The sequence below is a fragment of the Protomyctophum bolini genome (genome assembly GCF_963924005.1).
Source record: "Protomyctophum bolini genome assembly, chromosome: 13".
Classification (NCBI taxonomy): domain Eukaryota; kingdom Metazoa; phylum Chordata; class Actinopteri; order Myctophiformes; family Myctophidae; genus Protomyctophum; species Protomyctophum bolini.
In genome coordinates, this window is record NC_137874.1 from 21710569 (window position 1) to 21734977 (window position 24409).

General features: G+C 43.5%; 1 protein-coding gene across 1 annotated transcript; it reads right to left on the reverse strand.

The window, feature by feature from the left end:
- Positions 1 to 9767: 9767 nt before the first annotated feature.
- grxcr2 (glutaredoxin and cysteine rich domain containing 2) lies at positions 9768 to 23163 on the reverse strand. The gene is made up of 5 exons (XM_080781092.1): positions 22921 to 23163; positions 21730 to 21913; positions 15681 to 15793; positions 12478 to 12816; positions 9768 to 10267 (listed from the first exon to the last, which is right to left on the reverse strand). Exons 1-5 carry the CDS (start codon positions 22975 to 22977, stop codon positions 10082 to 10084), a joined length of 879 nt encoding a protein of 292 aa, XP_080637218.1. The 5' UTR covers positions 22978 to 23163; the 3' UTR covers positions 9768 to 10081.
- Between the last annotated feature and the right edge of the window lie 1246 nt (positions 23164 to 24409).

The window sequence follows — 24409 nt, forward strand, 5'->3', positions numbered from 1 at the left end:
TTCAGCCGCTTGTATCCGCAATCTTGTTCTTTGTGAATGTCATCAATTCACAATCATGTTGTGGTTGTAAAGTGAAAGTGAATTCCATATTATTTATTTTGTCCCAGTTGCACTATTTCAGAAATGGCCTTGCAACACAGATAATACATCTGTTATCCTGAGCAAGTAAGCCTCTTAAAGCTATGGGAGGGCTGTGAATAGAATAACATCCCAGTCTTCAGCACAACTGTGGGCAAGACTTTTGTATTGTGGGGGCAAAACTCGTGTTGCTGGTTAGATAAACATTATTTTGTGAGTCAGAGAGCATAGAGTGCAGAACACTTTTCTAATGCCAGAGTAGACATTGGTAGAACAAGGTCCCATTCTTTTCTTCAGCTTCTCCGGGCGAGGCGGAGAGCTTACAGCATAAGCAAGACATTTCCAATGAGTTTTGGAGCATGACATTTTTCTATTTTCTCCCACCGCTACTTGGAAAACTTGGAACCTTCGCCTGCACAAACCAGATAGGCTGTGGGCTACCCATGCCTATCAAAAACAGGACAGGAACAGACAGGTTAAAGCAAAAATGTTAATAATATACTTGCATATAAACAGGCCAGGATTTATCTCATAGGAGCCACACTTGTACGTGCCAAGCCCAGTTAGCATAACAGCATGGTCCGGAAGGTACCAGCTATAGGACCATATCACACATCGTTCTTGTCGTTCAGAAACCTTGCATCTCCATATTTCAACTATGTTTTGTCGATGATAAGAAGAAAGATACGCCTGCACACTGAGTATTTGCTCTGTACATGAGTTTTATATACAGTACGATGGCGGCCGCAGCTGCAGGGGTAGAGTAGCTTGAAGGTAACCGCAAGGTGGCCAGTGTGCCGTTGTTATTATTTCCTGCCCGTCTAGCCAGTTGCCGGTTTGCCTGCCATTCTGTACGCCAGTGGTGGACTTATAAGTAGCCTACAGTTATGAGGTACTTATACTTTATTTGAGATACCTTTCAATACTTTTACTCCGCTACTGTACATCTCAGAAGAAAATACTAGCAAGTAGTTTTTACACCACTAAAATTACTTTATTACTACTGTAGTCATTATTTTATATTCTTCTGGTTATGTGATACATTGTGAGCTTGTTGATCTGCTACTTTGAGAAAAAGCAGCCTGTTTGACTGTGGCGGGTTCTGGCAAGAGCTTGTTCTTTCTGTGTGACATTTTGACTGCACTGTTTGCCAGTCTTCTGCCTGCCCATCTCCCTCTTGTCCCCGTTTGTTCATGACCTCTATGTGATGTCAATAATCTCTTCGTTTTCTCTGTCTGCTAAAACATCTGGTTAGGATGCCTCTCGGGCGTCTCCCTAGGGAGGTCCTCGAGGCACGTCCCACTGGGAGGAGACCCCATGGCAGACCAAGGCGCAGTTGGAGGAAACACATCGACTCACTGGCCTTGGAATCCCCCAGGAGGAAGTCACTAATGTTGCTCTGGAGCGGAATGTCTGGAACTCTCTGGTGGAGCTGTTGCCCCCGCGACCCGACTACGGATAAGCGGTTGAAGATGGATGGATGGATGGATGTTTTAAAAATTCTATAAGCAACAGAAGAATAAACAAACATTTTCTCAGCAGAAGCCTACATTTTAATTGGATGTAGGGAGGTGGTAATTAAGGGATCTGGATATTGGATGCGGGCGGCGGGGGGGGGACTAGCCCAAAAAAGGTTGACTGTTCGATCAATCAATCAATCACTGCTTATTGTTAATTCCAAGGATGCTCATACAGTTCAGCGATGTTTCAATCATGAAACTAGCAATGTGATTTCTGTCTGTATGCATGCATTCACTTACAAGCAACATTGCCCATTTTCACGAGCTCGAGTAGAGATCCATCCTCCTCAAATTCTTCCTATATATAACCAGCAAATTCCATGATTGCTTGGCTCACATAATCACAAGCATGCTGCATGCCAACATTTTCAGAGAAACAGTGAACCTGACATGCAGAGCGGAGGCAGGATGGCTATCAGTACAGCCATGGACAGTTATTTAGTTACCAGGCAACGCTACAGTAACTTGGTTTATAGTTCAACCACAGAGAACAGAAGGCAAAGAAATACAATGTTTAGTGTGGTGATACAATTCTAGACAAAATATCACGTTATGTCTGGCTGTGTTGAATAAAGTAAATCTGTGAGATGCTTAATGCACTACAACAGTGGCTCTCAAACTGTTTTTGCAGTGTCAGTGGTGGAAAAAAGTAGTATTTTTTACTACTTTGTACAATGTAGAAATACTTGGTTACAAGTAAAAGTCCGGAATTCAAACTTTACTTGAGTAAAAGTACAAAGGTAATTGGTATACAATTTATACTTAAATAAAATAGAAATAGCATATCTACGAGCTCACAATGCATTGCATTGCAGATCGTCTATTTCCGGCAAATGTCCCCCCCCTACAAAAGGTGGCGCACTAAATGGTTAATAAAGAAAAATGTGTTTGCATGATCAATGTAAGATCAAGATCAATGTATCGCTCAAAATCGGAAAAATCCCAGATGGAATTCAGCTGAGATTTCAACTGGCTTTGGCAGGAACATTTGACAGTCCATCACAATGCCGTTTCCTTTTAAGCATTTTATTTCATAACAAAGACACTGAATAAGTGGGGCCCTGGATGTTTGACGTTTGACGTTATCTATGCATTCAGCTGTCTCCTGCGACTCATAATGACAGCTTTCACAGAATACACATAACAGCCTAGCTGACATATAAATTGACTAGATATGTAGCTTGCGCTGCGCACAGAACATTTTATAGCCTACTACGATTTTTTTTTTTTTACTTGATGTCACAGGTGGAGGAATTAAACCTGTCAAAGAGGTACCATTTAGACCAATTTATACCTCTCTTTGCACGACATGTTATGCATGGCAAGAACAGCAAGTGTCAACGTGATTAATACATACTGTATCACTGCAGCAAAGTCGATAACGTGCCTTTTATGTAATCAACTGCAGGGACACATATCCTCAATATACATTCAGAAAGGCTCCGCAGCATGCAAATACAGTGAGTAGACATTTACAACGTCCAGCTCAACTAAAATATATCTCACTGTCAAATGTGAACCCATTCTTCCAGTCTAAGCACATACATGCTTGTCTTTTTAGGGAGATGAGTGTCAAAACCCAGCAGAAGACAACACAATAACAGTTGACAACACAATAACATGGCGCAGTATAGCCTGTGTTACCGTTACCTACCTATATCCAGAGGGCATATCGCAAGGCATTATTCTATATATTTGTACTGCCAAGTTTGTCTTTGATATACAGTAAGCACAGTTCAAAGGGTTGGATTCGTTGGGTGGACAGAGGTTGAAATCCAATTATTGACTCAGTATAGACGTAAACCGACAGTATGCACACAGTAGGTTATATCACCAAACGTGATGTTCTACTGAAGGAGAGCGAGGTAGAGTGGAGAAACATAAAGACTCGCCAACAGATGCATTGCCGCAGAGCTCAGCAGAGACAGACTGCTTGCAGATTAGAAAATGGCTTCCCTTCCTACATACATTGCCCGTTATGAGACTTTGATGAGTAATGATCATTCATCTACAGTCTGCTCCTCGTGTCATGGATTATGAATGGGCTGTATGAGATTCCACAGATATATCTATAATGCATTGTGAACGATGGCGCTGTCGTTCCGCAGAACTTTGCCACTCTGTTTCCGCGAGCGTTCGTTAGCCCCTTAGAGTATATATGAATAGAGACGGCACCGGATTCCTCCTCCCATCCACTTGCATTAAGTTGCTCAAAAGCGCATTAGGCGATTTCACTCCTCCTTCCGTGTAGGAACAGAGTGCATCCTGGGATGGATTTGCCCCAAACACATGAACGCGCTGCCGTTGACTATCATTGTGCCGTTTGTGTGCGTTCATTATGAAACATTCGTTCACGTGTCATGGCCCCAATAACATGAACGTGCGCAATGATAGTCAATGGACCAGCGCTGGCTCGAGCTGAAATACCAAATTCGGCCACTATGTCCATTTCTCCTCAGGGTTTCCTCCGGGTGCTCTATTCATTATACTCTAAGGTTATCCCGCCACTGTGACTAAAAGGAATGTATTTAATAACACAAACTGTGAATAAATGACTGTTTTGCATGTAGACGGCTGATTTATCACGTGCATATATGCTTTTGCTTGAATATGCGTCTGCGTTTGTGTTCACGTGAGTGTGTGTGTGGATGTATAATTATGCGTGTGACGTGCGTGCATGCCGCGGTTGTGTTCAAGTAGCTTTGATGTCACGCTGTTGTATCACCTCATGAAAAGCAATGTTGATTTAATTCACAATTACCAATTAAACCCTAGGGCTATATGACATACTTCATTTTGTTGACCATGGTTTTCCCTCTACACACCAAATCTTTTTTCTGAAAATAGATAAGATTAGCTCAAAGCTTGTAGATGTGGTATCGGTGGATATTCTATTTTTGCTGAATGTTTGTGTATTTTTGCCCAGTATAGGGAAGCTGGGTTCATGTGGTTAAATGAGACATGGTAATGCCATGATTCACTGTGCAGGTAGTTAGAGGGAACCCACTTATTTGATAACAGAAGAAGATGGACACTATGGACCATATCTGTACAGTACAACACAAGTGTCAATGTTCATAATCGCTTTGAAAAGAGCATGCAAATGTTTTATAATTTACAGTATGTTTTACATTATGTAATCTTTATTCAATGTAACCCTACTGGTACCCTATAGTCATATTCTCGCGCTCATGGTCACATAGGCGCACACGGACATTGCTGGTTGTATGCTGGTTGTAGGAGTGGTTGCACCACTCAAAAAAGAAAGAGGCAACAATCTCTCAAGCTGCATATAACCATGCAACCAAGTACAAAGCAACTGACACAATAAGAGCCAGTATCATTCTTTTACTGTGTAGTTGAGATAAGAGATGTGTATTTGGAAATGTTTGCTGAGCAGCACATCAATGAATGCCTCTTTGCCACTTTGTCAAGTCCAATTCATTTCAGGAGAAGGCAGAAGCGAAGGGCTCATGACAATTAAAGGCTTTCCAAGAACCTAAATACAGTTTGAAAGCAGCTATACAGTACCGTAACTGAAGTGAGTTTTACAGTGGCTATGAGGTGTAGTATAACGTTTAGAACAATCAGAACCATAAAAATGTCCGAGTTACATTAAAGACCTAAAAGAAATAAAGGTCCTGTACCTGTGTCAGTACATTCCTTTCAATGTCTCCAATGAGTCAAAATGTTATCCCAATAGTAATCCAAAAGTAATCGAACCAAAAAATGTAGATCTTCTATTTTCCGAAAATCAAGTGATCCATAAAGTCATCAACTAAAAAGGCAATGCATTGCTTAAAAAGGGGAAAATATATTCCTCACTCAACCTTGATAGGGTGTACTATAGTGGTTGATAGGGTCTACTATAGCGGAAAATAACAATACATTTGATTTATAATGCACTTTACATTGTAGGACCTATAGGTGGTTGAGTGTGTACTGGGAGTTTGAAAGGGTATAGCCAGGCCTACTAGGTCAGTGGTTCCCACCTTTTTAAGGGGCGCTAGCCCTTTATATGCCCAAATGTGTGTGTGGGTGTACCAAAAGTGATTGGCCGGAATGTGATGATGTATGATGATAAGAGAGCCCCTCACTTCACACGTGTGTGATTTTTTTCCTAGGAGCAACACTTCTTACATCTGACAAAGCGGAGACCCCCACATGTTCAATTAAGAGTTCACAACATCAGAAAGTAGTCCAGAAATGTTGCTACTGTATATAGAAATCCTCATAGGGCCTCCTAAGGTTCACTCTGGAGTGGGTCCTCACAGTGAAAACCACTGATGAAACATACTAGGGTGGGTCCTCACAATGAAAACCACTGATGAACTGATTGAAACATACTAGGTGGGTCCTCACAATGAAAACCACTGATGAAACCACTGATGAAACATACTAGGGTGGGTCCTCACAATGAAAACCACTGATGAAACCACTGATGAAACATACTAGGGTGGGTCCTCACAATGAAAACCACTGATGAAACCACTGATTGAAACATACTAGGGTGGGTCCTCACAATGAAAACCACTGATGAAACCACTGATGAAACATACTAGGGTGGGTCCTCACAATGAAAACCACTGATGCTATTTTTTAAAGATAACCTTCTAATATTTTGCTGACTCCTCTTCCTGACAAAACTGAGACTTTTTATGGTGTCGTCCTTCCAATAGCCTTTTAAGGCAGCACTCACCCGAGAGAAGCTTGAGTTTTGAATCAAATCAGGACAAGCACTTTCTCTTCGCTTTGTGAGTGACAAACCAAGCAAGGTCAATAAGTCCAATTTTGCGTAGAGCATATGATTGTGTTGGCTCAAAGATGGTAGACTAACTTGAGAGAGAAAGAAAGAAAGACAGAAAGAGAGAGAGAGAGAGAGAATAAGGTGCTGCTGCTGCAATAGTTACATCAGATAAATTTGTAAAGCAGGGAGAGTCAGAGCCCATCATGGCATGGCAGCAGCTTGATTACTGATGGTGGCTTTAGGCCAGCGGCTTTGTAAGCCAATACAGTTTGGAATTTAACAATGTGTGAAGCGATCTAAAATAATAGGAAAAACTAATGGAAAGGCCAGCACAGTGAAAGAGTCTAGTATTCGGCTTTATTCTGCTTTGAACCCACTAAACCTTTAGGGGGTGTTGGTCAGCGACAGCATGATGTTCATTATGATTGATCATTTTTGGTGGTGAAAAACACTGTCTCATACACTGTTGTATGTTCGCATTTAATTGTGGATGTCTTGTAAAGTGATGATCTGGTTCATTGATTGATTGATTGATTGATTGATTGATTGAAAATCGGTCAAAAGGATGAAGCAAGTTTGTTTAAACTATGTGCCTGAGTTGGGGTGGGTATAGCCCCTTTCGGAACGCTCCGTTTATAATGGGTTGAATACTAGAGTTGAAATGTCCGATCTGCTTGTATTAAACGATGCTGTTAAACTCACCAAAAACATTGCAGCTGTATAGGGCAAGCTTGAATGATCCTCTTTAAATCTGCAAAGCGTTTGTTTCATAAAAAAATCAACCGTAGAGCTACTTTCTGTCAAGAAATGCCTCCTGCATTATGTGCAAATTCGAAATAGGACGGTCCGCAGGGACATGCAGTGACTTGACAAGGATAAGGTTCAAGATAACATCCATTGCAAAGACATTGTGATAAGCACATTGCAACCCTATACTTTTAAATTGGTTCCTCCTGTCACATTTGTTATTGCTTTTCAAATTCAAAAAGGCAAAAAAAAGTATATTCCTCACCCAGTCAGGAGGCCACAGCAGGTTATTTGTCCAAAAGCTCTGAATTGATTCAGAGCTAAACCCTCAGAAATGTTCCTTGACCAAACCTTTCTTCTTTTTCTTCTTCTTCTTCTTCTTCTTCTTCTAGATAGATGTTCCTGGTACCTCACTTCCTGGAACTATTGCTATGCTCTTTCCCCACAGCCCCCCCTACCTTGTCAACAGAAAATGAATGAACATGGTTTATAACTACACAAAACAAAACAACTTTTCTTTACATTATATTTCAGGGTTAAATATAAACTATATTTTAAGCAATATATTCCCTTGTTATCACCCACACCCAGTAGGCTATGTTATGTTTAATTTTCTTTCAATACTCATACCAGGAAAGGAAATACATTTCTTCACACGTTTATGTGGCACTGTCACAGTATCACATTTGATTCAATCAAATTGAATCATGGTGAAATATGAGATTTGTACGGGTCGTGGGGGCAACATTCCAGCAACTAGAGCGCTCCGGACTTCCCTCTCCTGGGCAATATTTGCCACCTCTTTCTGGGGTATCCCAAGGTGTTCCCAGCCAACCCTGGCCAGCGTGGAGATAAAATCCCCCCATCTGGTCCTTAATTGGTATGCCAGAGGGTCTCCTCCCAGTGGGAGGTGCACGGGACCTCCCCAGGGAGATTCTCAGGAGACATCCAAACCACCTTAACTGACTCCTTTTCATGTGAATAATCAGTGGCTCACTGATTCACGGATGGCTATACTTCTCACCCTATCTCTAAGGGAGAGATCAGCCACCCATGTGAGAAAACTAATTGTATCCATGATCTTATTCTTACATCTCATGCATGACAAATGCTATTGATGCACATCATGCACTGTGTGGTACAAGAGAAGAGCATCTGCTAAATGCCTAAATTATTCTGACTGCTAAAAAGCATTCACATTAATTTTGCCAAGTGGTGAAAGCCCTCAGATCACCAGTACCATCACAAAAGCTGAATGCACAATGTGGGCCTCATGCGCCAACCATCCTTAAGAAGTTCTTAAGAGGAAATTTGTTCTAAGACCCACTTAGGAAGATTTTAAGAAGGTTTTGGGATCCCTCAATGTTTTCTTAGCTGTGATTTGTTCGTAGACCTAAGAACAGAATCTACGCAGTACGCAAACTGTGGAGCACTCATAGGGTGCCTTTTTTGTTCTTAAATACAATCTGAAAACATAAAGGAAAAAAGCGCCCTCTGCATGATGCTCAAAGTTTGGTCTGAGGACCTTAAGGTCTTTGAAATTCCAGTTCACCCTGATCCCCAAAAGGTTGAGAACGTTCTCAACCTTTTCGGGATCAGGGTGAACTGGAATTTAAAAAGCTTTGCGGCCCACCCATCTGAGCACTTAACCCACCCATCTGAGCACTTAACCCAGCGGCCCACCCATCTGAGCACTTAACCCACCCATCTGAGCACTTAACCCAGCGGCCCACCCATCTGAGCACTTAACCCACCCATCTGAGCACTTAACCCAGCAGATCAACCACTTTAAACCTACGTCAGCTACTTGAAAATAGCCAATCTACAGAGATCTATTTTAGAAATAAATAAATTAGACAAAATATGACAAAATATTTTCGTATTTTTTAAATATTTTCAGAACACAAATGTTGAATACCGATTTCTAATTTGCTGGTCATTGACATGAAGATATTTGCGAACCACTCTGACATACAGTATTATCGACCACACGACTGAAAGTCTCATTTACAAATCATCAAATGAAAGAAGTCACACTGAACTTTGAGCACATTATGTGAGTTTATTAATTTTCTGCAAATCTGTGTGTAATAACTTAAGGCTATGGTAGCCTACTGTAGACCCGACAACAGTGATCACCTGTGAATCAGTCAGGATGTTTTGTTTAACCTCCTGAGTTGAACATCTGTTCATCTTTCAAGTTATTCCCCCTCTACAGTATATAAATTCATTAACATAATGTTTAACCTCTCCCTCTCTCTCCCTCCCTACATATATCCTTCCTTTCTTTCTCCACCAGTCCCCCTTCCTCTCCATTCTCCATTATATAGCCGTTTGCCGACATGATTAAGCTTCCTTTGATTTCATGTTATTAAGCTTTGAGGAAATAAAGGCATCAATTACCACTGTACCCGACACAGGGGAATTGAAAGGTTTCCAAACAGACACACTCTGTCTCTGAGCGCTCTGGGCGGCCCCTCTAAATACAATGCTATTCTAAATAAAATGCTAAAGGTTTGTATCGTTTCAATTAAAATGATAACTGTTATCTGCACGCACCCCCCCCCCCCCCCACACACACACACACCACCACCACCAGCACCACCAGCACCTCCATCATCCGCTCCTGGGTTATCTGGGAAAATAATACATGATGGCTAGATGGCGATTACGTTTCTGTGTTATCGTAAGCCATGCTCACTGCCGCCACTGCAATGCTCGTGTTTGGTTGATTCCTTTCCAGCCACATCGCCACAATTCCCTCTTCAACGACGGAGGCTTTAAGCTCCCCTTGTGGACCATGCACTGAAATGGGCTCACAAACTGGCACTCCTCTTTTTACTGTGAAATAAGACAATTCTGCCGAACCGACAGAAAGGTTGATGCCGTTTTCACAATGATGTGTTGCAAGTATCACAAATTCTCTCTCCCTCTCTCTCCCTCTCTCTCTATTTATCGTCTGCGGTTCACAGGGACTGCCCATGCAGTGCTATTTGCCGGGGGAGCAGGCCTGGCACTTCTCCAGGCCATGCGGGTAGCAGGCCCGGCAGCGCAGGCAGCTGATGGACTCGTTGAAGCGGTTGGCCAGCATGGACAGCTTGCTGCCATGGCACAGGGAGCAGGGGGCACCCCAGCCTGAGCCCCCACAATACTGGCAGCAGCTCACCACCACCTCCTGCGGGGCACAAGAAATACAATGCATGAGTGGGAGGAGGAGGAGGAGAGGCACGAAAAGGGGTAACGGGGAGTTGGAATGGGCACAGAAGCACGAGAGAGGTGTGTGGGATAGAGACAGAGGAATGAAAGGGACGGGTGAGAGAGGAGAGGGGTTAGGAGATATAACAGTAACAGAACCTGCGTTTCAGTTAACATTTTAGTACATTGATTACATTTTAAAACCACTTTCACTTTCAGGTGTACAATTTTTTTAATCCTATCCTATACTATATCTTATATCCTATATTATGATGAAGCAGGGCATTGATTTATGACGTATGGATACAAGAGGTTTCTGTCCGACAGCGACGATAAATGTGAGACGTGTGTAGCGAAAGCGAGTCAGTGTGGCAGCCGTGCACCAGAAGGAAGTAATTAACTCCATCTCGCATGTAGACGTCGCCCCGGTGCACATCCACCAGCATCTATCCTCTAGCATCTGTTTTCTTGACTCCTCACTCCAGATTGGGAGGTTATAAAGAGAGAAGAAAGTAGCACAAAATGGAACCACCAAAGCACAAACTGCATGGGAATATAATGGACGGTATGGGTGTGAATGACACGATGAAAAATGCACTAGGGTTTGGACGATAAAATACTAAAACAAGTATACTGTAGGACTTAATTGATTTATTGTACAGTATACAGCAGCAGTATAGAGCAGTGTGAGTCGATACTAAAATAGACAGTATAGTAGGATACAGAGTATCCTGGCATGGTTGTAAAGGGGCAGCCGAACACACAAATTCCTCGTCATCTGTTTACAGTTGAGATAACACTATATAACACTACTACTACTGTAGCACCATCAAGCCGGCTGATGGAAGTGTGTGTGTGTGTGTGTGTGTGTGTGTGTGTGTGTGTGTGTGTGTGTGTGTGTGTGTGTGTGTGTGTGTGTGTGTGTGTGTGTGTGTGTGTGTGTGTGTGTGTGCGTGCGTGCGTGCGTGCGTGCGTGCGTGCGTGCGTGCGTGCGTGCGTGCGTGCGTGCGTGCGTGCGTGTGTGTGTGTGTGTGTGTGTGGGGGGGGGGGGGGGGGGGGGGTTATTTGTGTTCAGAGGATGAAAGAGATGAAAGAGGAGTGCAAATGAGAAGACAGGAGAACGCAGGGGAATATGAGACAGAGGTGGTCTCTGTCTAAACTGAGGTCTTTGCTGAGTGGGATATTTATAGTGACTCATAGAAATAGACTATGTGACAACCGGGAATACTCTGGTGACCACCGGAGAGACGGGTGACAGCCGGAATGTAGACGGCACCCGGGTGAGCAGTATGGGTTAGCGCCCCAGCCCACGTGAGGCCTTTAGGAGGGCCATTAAAGCCGCAAGGGGAGCTTGCGACACCACCATTTCCCTGCAGGTGGAGCCTGCAGAATCCACCACTCCCGAATTTTGTGTCTGGTGCTGGGAATCTGGTGCAACGCACAGATCCTGGCTGCACCTGGTGAGAGCAGGAGTGGACCTGGTGAGGCGTAGGAGTCGGCGTTGCTCTGTGTACCGGCAGAGTAGTTCTGGAGCAGCGGAATGTGTGGCCCTGGTTTTTCCCTAATGGGACTGATCGAGGGTAGCTACGGGGACGTAATACGGGACTTGATCATACCCCTCACCTGAGTGAGGGGTATGATCAAGTCCCGATACCCGATGCCCTTGGGATACATCACTGAGGATACGTCCCAGCCTCCAGGTGCATCCATGCAATGTTTGTTAATGAGCTGTGTGTGTGTGTGTGTGCGTGGGTGTTGTTCACCAAAAATAAGCAAGTGATCGACTATTCTCGGTGAGTGACACGCCGACACCCACACACAACTAAGTATAACTCAGTACACCTGTATTAGTTGGATGCACTGACAATTCTGACTGAAGACTCAACAGCAGGCTGTCAAACAACACATTTTGTTATGGTTAGCAACGACGGGGGATGTCAACGCCACGTTGACATCCCCCGTAGATGATATAAATTATTAAAATGTGTTCTGAATTATTGACACAGTTCAATATCATGCACACTTTTAGTAAACAGGAAATTTACTTATTTGTCATAAAAATAGTTGCTGATATGATTTGTTATTTGATATTACGAGTAGAGTAGGCACATTAATTTAATACTAATTTAATCATTTTTAAATTAACAAACCTAAAACTGAGCGTGATACAGCACAGTAAGTACACAGTACCTTGTCCTGCATGTCACTGGTCCCTTTCTCCACTAGGACCCCGTGGGCGCTATGGGCCTTCCCCTTCCTCCTGCTCCCCCTCTCCCTGGCCTGGGGAAGGCAGACCTCCGGCGTCTCGGGCGTCATCACCACCGAGTGGTGTCTGCTGGTCTCGGGCGTCATCACCACCGAGTGGTGTCTGCTGGTCTCGGGGGTCACCCCCACCAAGTGGTGTCTGCTGGTCTCGGGGGTCACCCCCACCAAGTGGTGTCTGCTGTTCTCTGGCCTCCTGTGTGGCGCACGGACAATGCGCAGGTTGCTGGTGTAGATGATGATCTTACCGAAGTCGAGCACTGAAGACTGCAACACACGCACGCGCACACGCGCACACACACACACACACACACACACACACACACACACACACACACACACACACACACACACACACACACACACACACACACACACACACACACACACACACACACACACACACACACACACACACACACACACACACACACACACACACAATATTTATATGCACTTTTCAAAACATGGAGTTACAAATTGAAGAACATAAGAAAATAATATCAGCAATATATAGCAGACCTATAATATTCTCACAAAGTGGCACATAGTGACATGTTGTAAGTTTGTAGATAGCCTGCTTTCACTAGCGGCGGTGGCTCAAGGGTGGCTGGATGGTAACCGCAAGGTTGCCAGTTCGAACCTGGGCTCCGCCAGAGTTAGTGGCAAAGTGTCCTTGAGCAAGACACTGAAACCCTAATTGCTCCTGCTGTGCTGGTTGGTGTCTTGCATGCAGGTTTCCGCCGTGTGTGAATGTGTGTGTGAATGGGTGAATGTAATGCACACTATATGTAAAGCGCCTTGGATAAAGGCACTATATAAATGCACCATTTACCATTTACTATGAATACAGGTGTGCCTTGAGATGTTGACTTGCCCAATGTGCCTTAGGCACAAAAAGTTAGATTTTACCCAAATCACACATTTTCAGATGTAAAACAGTGGGTGAATTTTTGGTTATTTCTAGCAGCAAAGCAAGTGTGCTGCAGTATTTATTTATGCAAACATGTAGTGAGTAAAAAGTGGTACTTTGAAGAATGAAGTCACAAAGTATCTCAGTTATACAGATAATTTGATAAACTCCAGGCTTCGCTCCAACAGGTTTACAGCTGACCTCTATCTATCAATTTGCTGCACTAATGAAGCTGCCGTCACCGTAGTGCAATAAAAACAGGCGTTCCTTTTTTGGGTGAACAATTTAACTGCTGTCGTCCTTCCTGTTTAATGGCTGTCCCACTTAAACTCAAACCCTGGTCGATACTTGGTCTGTGTCAGCTATTTAGCGAAGGTGACAGTGAATGAGAGCGACAGTTGAATAGGAGCTTACATTCCTATAGATTCTGTATTCAAAGTAAATAATGCTAAAATTAAGGTTCAGAGCCACCGCAGCAGGACTAGATACTTGCTTAATTTTGTGCTGCCAGAACGCATATCCCATGAAGCCATGAAGCCTTTGAATTTCAGTGTTAGTCTATTATTGCAAGGTGCATTGCAAATAGCTGCGAGTACATAATTGAGTAGATACAGTATATTATCCAATCTGCATAATGTGAACTTCAATAGCTCTATTTGTGAAATAATGCAGTAATGTTTAGAGTTAAATACAGCAGTTTCGGTTGACTCAACATAACACTGTGATCGCACAATGTTCGAGCAAGACTAGGCAATTACAAAGAAGGCATTATTATCATTCTACCCCAATTTGTGTCTGCTAAATTGCATCCTTTACAATGTCCCTGTTGCACATGTGAACATTACAATGTCAATGCTGAAAGTATATATCGTGCAGCCTTATTCTACATAATGAAGTCAATTTCAATGTATAATTTATGATTCAGAAATATGTAAGAATTGGCCAAGGGGCGCAGTTCGTATTGAGCAACATTGTATTTTATTTATGCATAAGGCCTTGTGTGGTAAGCTTACTTAATTGTATCATCCTCGCTTTTAGAACCAAAGGTTACTGCTGGACATTCAACATGTTCATAGACACACATTACTACCAGTCCACATAAGAACAGTGAACAAGGAAAGACTGCTTTCATTTAGTATGCTCCACACAAATGGAACAAACACAAGGTGACATGACAGAGTGACCGGATTGTTGTGAGTGACGTGACTAAAAGTCAAGGTTTCATAATTATCTGCAACCTTCGGTCGCAGATATACTATACTTTTTATTGTTTTACATTATATATATTGTGTTTTATATGCTATGATCAGGTGTCCTTGAAAAAGAGTTTGCTTCCAATGGGCATCCCTGAATATCCCTTGCATCTCTCTCTCTCTCTCTCTCTCTCTCTCTCTTGCATGTCCCTCTGCACAGGCTGCACTGACAAGACTGCTCATCTAAATTATCAATGTGGGGATGCTAGGTCACGTGATCCTGTGATGTTACCCAACACTGTATAATATAATATAATGGCACAGTGCCTCCACTGTCGTCACACATGCTGTAATGGGTGGGGACAGCAGTGGCACTGTGCCACATGCAGCAACAATATGACATATATACTTTGTATGTGCATAACATTATCATCAGACATTATGAAACTCTTTCCCTTCTTCTGTGGGAGTGGGGTGGGTGAAGAATGAACTTCTTCATACATTATTAAATCTATAAATGCACCACTCTACAGCCGCAACAACCAATCGCTATACTAGTACTGTATAACATAACATATTTTTATGGTTGTTTTTTATGGCTTATAATTATATGATGAGATCATTTAACATTTTGCTTAGGTTAGAGCACATCAGTTTTGTTACATAATAAAAAGTGCTATACAAATTAAGCTTGACTTGGCAAGAATTGTGTGGCGACAACAGCTGTATATGGGGCTAGCGCCCCTCAAAAAGCTATTCCCTCCGGACAATCTGGCTAATAAACGAACAGACCAGAGAAAGATACAGCTTTTCCCCCTCCCAACTGCCTGCCTGTGTTTGCAACCTTAAGGCAACAGTCACACTGGCACCTGACACTGTTCAGAAATAAGAACCGTGCGCACGCACCGCCATATGCATGGACCTCAATCGGTGCTAGGACCGACATACAAGCTTTGACATATTTCACAAACTTGAAATGTTGTACGGTATTATAGGCATAAGTGTTTGCCCAGTATTGACGTTACCTTGGCCTCTGGTTCGACGGGTTCCCCCTGGGCTGCAGCAGCAGCTCTGTAACTTCCCACCCCTCTGTACACGTTGATCCGCTGGGCGATCAGTCCTGTTGGAGGATACATGTCTGGGGAAAAGAACATCACACATTGAGCACACTATGGTACAACATTCACCTATACAGTATAACACTTAATATCGTTGCTGTCAGGCAGAAACCTATCTCCACATTTCAACTTTGGATGTGTTTACATAACTTACATGCACGCACGCACGCAACACAACACAACACAACTCAAATAATGAATGCCCTACTTCGCAACCTGTGGTTGATTTGGTTACGTTACCCTCTCAGAGTGAAATGAACACTGAGGATTTTACTGTATTCACAAATAGGAATATGCATGCATGCGCACGCACACACGCACACACGCACGCACGCACAAACATGCACGCACACACGCACACACGTTGACCCTACAATTATACAGACCCACAGTTTAGTACTATACATATTGTAAGCGACAAACGAATACAGTAGAAGTGGTGCATGGGGATAATACATGAGGTAGTTAGCAATGTCTATCTATAATTCAATCTATAATTACTTTGGTGTATGTTTGCACACTGCGGCGTCCTAGGCATAAAGATGGATTTTCTATTTGCTTATTCTGTCGTGGTGCAGCGTGTATTCTTGTTGTTCTTAATTGAATCAAATGTATTTCATTCCTGGAGAGGAGACGCCCGTGGAAATGCGCCCATCAGTTTTTAACAGACTTTTTTTCAGACTTCCTGTGGACAGCCTGTCAGTCTAAACACTGAGTCAGTCTGTGGACAAAATGTCAGTCTAAACACTGAGTCAGTCTGTGGACAGCCTGTCAGTCTAAACACTGAGTCAGTCTGTGGACAGCCTGTCAGTCTAAACACTGAGTCAGTCTGTGGACAACATGTCAGTCTAAACGCTGAGTCAGTCTGTGGACAGCCTGTCAGTCTAAACACTGAGTCAGTCTGTGGACAGCCTGTCAGTCTAAACACTGAGTCAGTCTGTGGACAGCCTGTCAGTCTAAACACTGAGTCAGTCTGTGGACAGCCTGTCAGTCTAAACACTGAGTCAGTCTGTGGACAGCCTGTCAGTCTAAACACTGAGTCAGTCTGTGGACAGCCTGTCAGTCTAAACACTGAGTCAGTCTGTGGACAGCCTGTCAGTCTAAACACTGAGTCGGGACTCGGGACCCATTTGTGGGTCACAGACCAATTTTTATGGGTCACAATTTGAGTAAAAAATTGTGAAAATAGCCGATCTACAAGCTCCCCGCGTGGCGTGAAGCATGCAGATCTGCTATGCTCCATCGTTCGGGTCCTGGGTAATCATCTAACCTATGCTCTCCTTTGGGTCTCGAGCTAAAACGTTTTGGGACCATTGGTCTATGACATACTCTGTGACGCATGGCTCCACATTTCAACCCAAGCCCCAGTGACTTCCATTACAGAATGAAAGTTAAATAATTAATAAAGTAGGAGCAGTTGAAACAAGCGTTGTCATTTACAGTACTGTAGCATATTACTAAATAATACACCAGCTTCACACACAGGCACATGACGTATATGTATACTGTAACACAATGGTACTGTAGAACAATACACCAACACTGTCACAGTGTGGACACGGAGGTGTAGGACTCGACCAGCCACAGAGAAGTGAATGGTCAAGAGGTTTTAATGTCAAAACCCACACTGGGAAAATAACAAGGCACTTCAAAGATACTATAGAAGACAAACAAGAACTGACCACATTATTTATGACGATAAAGTGACGGAAGTGAAGGAACTGAACACACTGGCGCATATAAAAAATGGCCAATATGTGTTGTTTTTTCTTGATTAATGTGGGAGAGTGCAATATCATCCAATCCACTAAGCAACTCAGCAATACAAACCATTCATTTTGCCATTTCAGCAAATGTTTGGTACCTTACAAGCTGTACCTCATTGTAAAGGTTACAAATGATATAAAATAAAATACCGATTGGTATTATTATTAAAGGTGAGAAATAATGGATTAAAGTTAAGTTTATATAGAGAAAGACTAACTAGACACAGGTGACATAAGGCAAATATAACACAGGTGACTATACGGTTACGATAATGCAGGGAGGTAAGAAAAGGCAGCTTACAACAAACAAGGCAGACAAACAAGAATGCAAGTAAAAGTCCAAAAACTAATAAACTAATTAGGCACTGCACACAGACAACCAATGCGTAAAGATTCAGAGGGAAAGACAGTATATACTGTTTGCAGTCGTTAACTACATAATTACACTGTTCTCCTGTTTCTTGTCCCTGTACTATTCTGTCTAAAGAAAAGGAAAAAATGAAAAGCTTGCTAGACATTATCTTTATAATAAACTACTGAAGGAAAGGAAGGATGCAATTTATTATTGAATTTGTGACCCAACTGACAGCGATGTTTCCTTCAGTTGAAAATCAATAATTTATAGAAAGACTGGCAGGGCGAAAGTGAAACGCCAAAGCGGTTCAGTTTGGAATAATGAGAGCAAACCCACTTGCCACATTCGGCCTCTACTTGGATCTTGTCAGTGTACAAGCCGCAGAGTTCAGATGTCAACATCTCTTTGGATTGGTTTGAATTACCCTCCTCCGGTGTCTAGAGTCCATCCTCAAAGAAAAGACAGAGTGCTCTTTCTAATGCTTATCAGAGACCTGCTGGAGTTAAACCTGTTAAGCCAAATCATTTACCATTGGTCACAGAGGCCCCGGAGAGCGTCTTTGGCACTTGCAAGCCAAATAAGAGGCCAGTGGATCGAGGAATGACATAACATCTTTCAAAGCCTTTGTCCTTGTCTGGAAGAAAATAGTACATACAACTGTAGCACGGACAGGTGAGATGCATATGATATGGGTGAGATGCAGGTCTTATCCCATTAAAACCGGGAAAGCATCTGTGTCATCATGGCTATTAAAAATAGCAGATGTTCAATATGCCGCAAGATGAGATAGTAGATCGGTCCCTAAAGGCTCATACATAGTCTAGATTTTCGGTGGTTAGGTGACCACCGAACTACAACATGACGTAACGAGCCGCGGTGAAGAGCAAACCACCGCCACCGCCACCGCTCCAGCCCTTCTCTCTGTTTTTACTCACCACCGCTCAGCGTTATTTCAGCTCCGGTGGTCAGCTCACCACCGGAGCGGTGGTCACCTCACCACCGAAAATCCAGACTACGAATAGGCCTTTATTGTATTTGTATATTTTTACGAAATGCGGCAATATGGTATAGGGATATGTCACCCTTCTTAGACACAAAGCCCACAACCATTGGCCAAAGGGTGGCGCTCAATTGAAAGATGCATAGCTCATCTCCTCATTTATGGGGACCTATGACCTCTGACCTTTAAATCTCCCACCATTTTGAATTATATGAAAACTGTTAAAATCTATCTACTCCCGGGATCTTTGATCAAAATGCATGAAGGTTTCTACACACAAACTTTGGACCAATTATCTGATGAAAATGTTGGGCTTTGGCTTTTAAGTTTAAAAATGAAGGCTTTATGAGCCAATGAAAATTGCAGTTTTGTGAAAATTATTTTTCTCCCTAATACATGCATAGTCACATGTTTATTAAACTTTACAGCTGCTTGCAGCTATATTTTCCTTTTAAGATTTGTGCAAATCTTTGGATAAGATAACTTTAAGATAATCATTTTTTAACTCAAATCAGCATCTGGGGGTCCCTGGAACAAAATACTTTTGTACGCTAAATACGTATCATTTTGGGGAGCACCACTGATATAGAAACCATATGTTTTTCAGAAAATTGTTAGGTTTAGAAGACAGTTGTAGATTCGGCCTCAGGCCTTAATGGGTAATGCAGCTTCATGGGGTGGTCTTCTTGCAGTTACTGAATGTCCCCAACCACTACAGTAAGCACACACACACACACACACACACACACACACACACACACACACACACACACACATCTCTGATGGATTTCCTCAATGTGTTCCCTCATCTCTTATTCCACATGAGCTTGTCACCAGTGCTAACTCAGAGAGAGATGGGGAGAGAGAGAGATGGAGAGAGGGAGGGAGATAGAGAGAGAGATGGGGAGAGGGAGCGGGAGAGAGAGAGAGAGAGAGAGAGAGAGAGAGAGAGAGAGAGAGAGAGAGAGAGATAGTATAGGTCCAAATTTGTGTGTGGGCGGAGGAATGGAGAAGTGTTTTGTTCTGGTTTATTATTATTCGCACATAGGAATTCAAAACTGAAACTGAGAAACCACATCTCATCTCAAATAAAATTCAAGACAAAGCTTTATCAGAAATGTTGGTAAAGGCAATATAACGGCAGGTGTTTGATTTTCTACTGCAGTTCCAGAATATTAACCGTATTTACCGTAGTAAAGACTAGACTATAGCGTTTTTTGCATCAGGCTCACTTGAAAATCCTGAACATCCTGAACAACATTGATACGAGTGATAAAGACCACCGAATCTGAACATCCTGAACAACATTGATACGGTGATAAAGACCACCTAATCTGAACATCCTGAACAACATAGATACGGGTGATAAAGACCACCTAATCAAGCTGGCAGGGTTCATTTCTCAATAGTGGGTCTTCTGCACACCTGCGCCATCACAGAGGGAGGCAGCAAACAACAAAAGAGAAAGAGAGAATTTGAAAAGAAAGGAATGGTGGAAAAAGGTATTTCTTTCGCTATTTCTTTCTTTTCAAATTCTTCACACTCAAACAAGGCTTTGAAGTGTGCTGAGGACAGACAGAGCCACCCCGCAGCCACAATGGTGCCTTCAGCCCCATTGAGATGGACTTCACAGTACACGCCTCTGGGGAGAGCGTTGGAAGGCCTGAGGAATGGGGAAGCAGCCACAGGTAGCAGGCCATCATGCCTTAATGGCCACTGACCTACTTCCAGGCCTTTAGAGAAGCACCAGCGAGGAGCCCTGGAGCACGCTGGGCCTCTCCAGGGAAAATGACTGACATGGCTGACCAGAGAATGAATGTTACCACTTAAATCCTACTGTAGGCTACTTCATTGACCGAGGTCGCCAGACCGAGGTCTATAGATATACTTCCCCTTACAGCACATGGTTACCCTCAGGTTGTGTAACTCAACGAGTTGAGGGAAAACCGTATACTGCCCATGTGCTAGAATAGTAGTCGACCCAACGTTGACCCACAATGCAATCTTAATATAGGTAACACCAGTAGGTCTAACAATAACGAAAGGCCCCTCTCATCCAGCAAATCCACTTTTAGACCCATGCACTTCCTTCAGAAACAAACAAGAATGACACCTCCTTTCCTATTGTTTTTTTTGTGTATGGGGCGACCTACCCGGACACGGGAGAACATGCAAACTCCGCACAGAAAGGCCCTTTTGCAAACCCCACTATAGGGTATGGGCACTGATGACATGGAGGAGAGAACACGACCCCAGCGCCCACAGTGTCGCCAGGCAGCGGGAATCGAACCCAAGAGCTTCTAGCTGTGAGGCGGCAGCGCTACCGACTGCAGGCGCCACCGTGCCCAGGAGCTTCTAGCTGTGAGGCGACAGCGCTGCCGACTGCAGGCGCCACCATGCCCCCAATATTGGCTATATTTTCTGTCAAAGACATTTGGTGTAGACGGGGGGAAAATAACAGTCCAGGTCCATTTTGCCTACAATAAAGGGTTAAGTGGAACAGAAGTTACAGAACTAGGCCTATTCATTTCTGTAACTGCAGTGAAGAACCCTTAACCTCCTCATAATCAGTGCAATATAACTTCACTGCTTCACTGCGACTACAAGTGATTTTTGTTACCTAAGGCAGAAAGTAATCTGTAAAAACAGCACCACTGCTATAAACATGTAGTGTTGTTGTTAGACATATAGGAGCACCCAGGAGGAAGTGGACTATGAAAGGGGCAGAAGCCAGAGTCATTAAAATGAGGTAGTACATCAGGGGCAAAAAAAGCTTATTTTTACATTTTTATTTTTTACCAAATGGGTTCCCAGATTGAGCAGAAAGTGACAGACCTTGCTGGTCGTCTGGCATGCCTTCAAAGCCACGGAGCTGCTCCACCTCCAGGTGGCTGGGGGGGATCTTGCGGTGCATGAAGCTGTGGGGGTACTTCTCCTCTGGGCTGTCCAGCTCTTGGCCGTCCTCGTACACATGCTTCAGGACCCGGCCGCTGTAGGACGCCGCCAGCTTGAACCTCACCTGGGGAGGAGGTGAAGAGTTGAGCTGACATTTCATTCTTCCACAAAATATTATTCAAACTTTTTATTTAATTTTATTAATGCCCTACTTACTCATAGGCTACTAGTGAGGGTGACAAAAGTAGCAGATCTGCGAGCTCAAAATGCAGCGCATATTATAGCCTCTTTGCATTAACATTGGATACTTCTGCAAATGATGCTATTTCTTTTATAACCCAAAAGCAGGAGGCAGAACAGGTTAAGTGCTAATTTACTAAACAGAGATTCTTCCATAAATAGGCAAAATATAGGCAGAAGACTTTTAGATAAATGCATGCAGAATTATAGGACAGACTCACTCGACATGGGATTTAGCCTACGAACCAAGACCAACAAACACAGACAGCAGGGCTTACATAGACAGGGATAATAGGACACAGGTGAAGTCAGACAGAGTAATCTAGTAAGAGAGTGGTGACACGCTTTGATCTCGCCGCAAAGGGCCTATGGGCTATAGTTCCAAACATTGTAACTATCCCATTGAGATAGAATGAGCACTTCCACATTCCATTGTTACAATGGGAGTCAACACTAGTGTCGCAACTCTCATACTATTCCACTCTGTGGGGGAAGGACACAGGTGGAAACAACTCCCAAGGTTAGACAAGGCAGGTAAAATAGTAACTATAGTAAACACTGTCTGGAACAATACTACAAAATAAGATATACAAGACCAAGGCAACAACAGAGTAACAGAAAACCAAAACCAACCAGAACACATGACACATACAGATCATTCTGAATGTCCAAAACCTAAATAAGGACAGTCAATGTCCATGGACCGAGGAGCAGACTGTGACATAAACGCTATACTTAGTTGACCCCATGGTCAATATAGGCCCACTCCTGTTTTAGACAAATACTAACATTTGTGAGATTTGACTTTTAGTGAATGCTTGCCTCAGAATATAGTATGAACCAGAGTTTAAAAAGACTATAGTAGTCAAGGCCTACATTGAGATAACTGACCTTTCTGGGCTTGGTGCCCTCGTGGCGCTGATTCACTTTCCTCTGGCAGTCGTCCATGGTGCTGACAGAGGTGGCGAGGTTGAAGGAATGTAAAACTCTGTCCAAAAACTCTTCTGCCCAATTGGGGCCAATAAGCAATCCTGAGCTGTACAAAGTGGTGCCCCAGACGTCAGGGCCAGGGAGCAGATGAAAGTATAGCTGTATAGATGGGTAGCTGGAGGCTCCGGTTGAAGGCGTACGACCAGGAAGCTACTACCGAGGAAGGAGCACAGCGGAACGGTGGAATGGCCCGTCCTCGGTTGCTGGCTGGAGACCTGAGTGAGATGCTGTCGTTTGGACGTTGAGAGTATATACCTGCCGAGTAGAGGAGCCCACCTTGCTAGCCGCTAGTGTTCAATTATTCACGGCGGGATCACATGGACAAAAGGCCGGTGGGGAAACTAGAAGCTTCGTCATCAAATAATCATGCCCACCAGAATAGAAGGCAGCCTCAGAACGGCCTGAGTGTGTGTGAGTGTGTGTGTGTGTGTGTGTGTGTGTGTGTGTGTGTGTGTGTGTGTGTGTGTGTGTGTGTGTGTGTGTGTGTGTGTGCATGTGTGCGTGCGTGCGTGCATGCGTGCGTGTGTGTTTGCGTGCGTGTTTGTGTGCATGTGTGCGTGCGTGTGTGTGCAGTAGTGTTTCAAGAGGACTGCTGTTGCCGCGTGCCGGCGGTGTTGGAAACTAAGTGTGAATTTCACGTCTGCTGCTGTGCTGTCATAGCCAGGAAACTCAAAACTGATCTTTTGATTACAAGGACTTCAGATCATAGCAGAGTAAAATGCACTTACGTTCAGATTCACTTTATTTATCCCTCAGGAAATTGCAATGTCGCAGTTGCCAAAAACACAGTTAGGAAGTAAGCTCTTTAAACTGTCCCCAAGGGGATATTACTTCCCACAGTAGCTCTCTCTGTACAATGCATATCAGACAACCATTCAAACAAAATCACACAATAACAGCAATACAACAGTAATAACAGTATACAATAGCAGACGGCAGTAGCCTACACGTCCAGGACTGTTCAGCAAGGCATGTTATTTAAGACGGATATGACAGCAAGTGTTATGTACCTGCAGTCTACAGTCTCTGTGTCTCTGAGATGTGGATAGCTCAAACATGTACTGTATGATTATTACATGCACCCACACACACACACACACACACACGCACACACGCACACACACACACACACACACACACACACACACACACACACACACACACACACACACACACACACACAGGTTCCTCTTTTCCCTCTTCACCAAATAAATATCTTTGTCGACAGTAACCATCTACAAGCTATTTTCCTATAGCATCCAGAATATAGATGCTATAGGAGCCATGTGGCAATCCTCAAGAATAAAGTTGTGTGTGGGAGACTGTGAGTGAGTGGGTGTGCGAGTGGGCGGGCATGTGTGTGCTTGCATGCCTGTGTATGCCTGTGCCA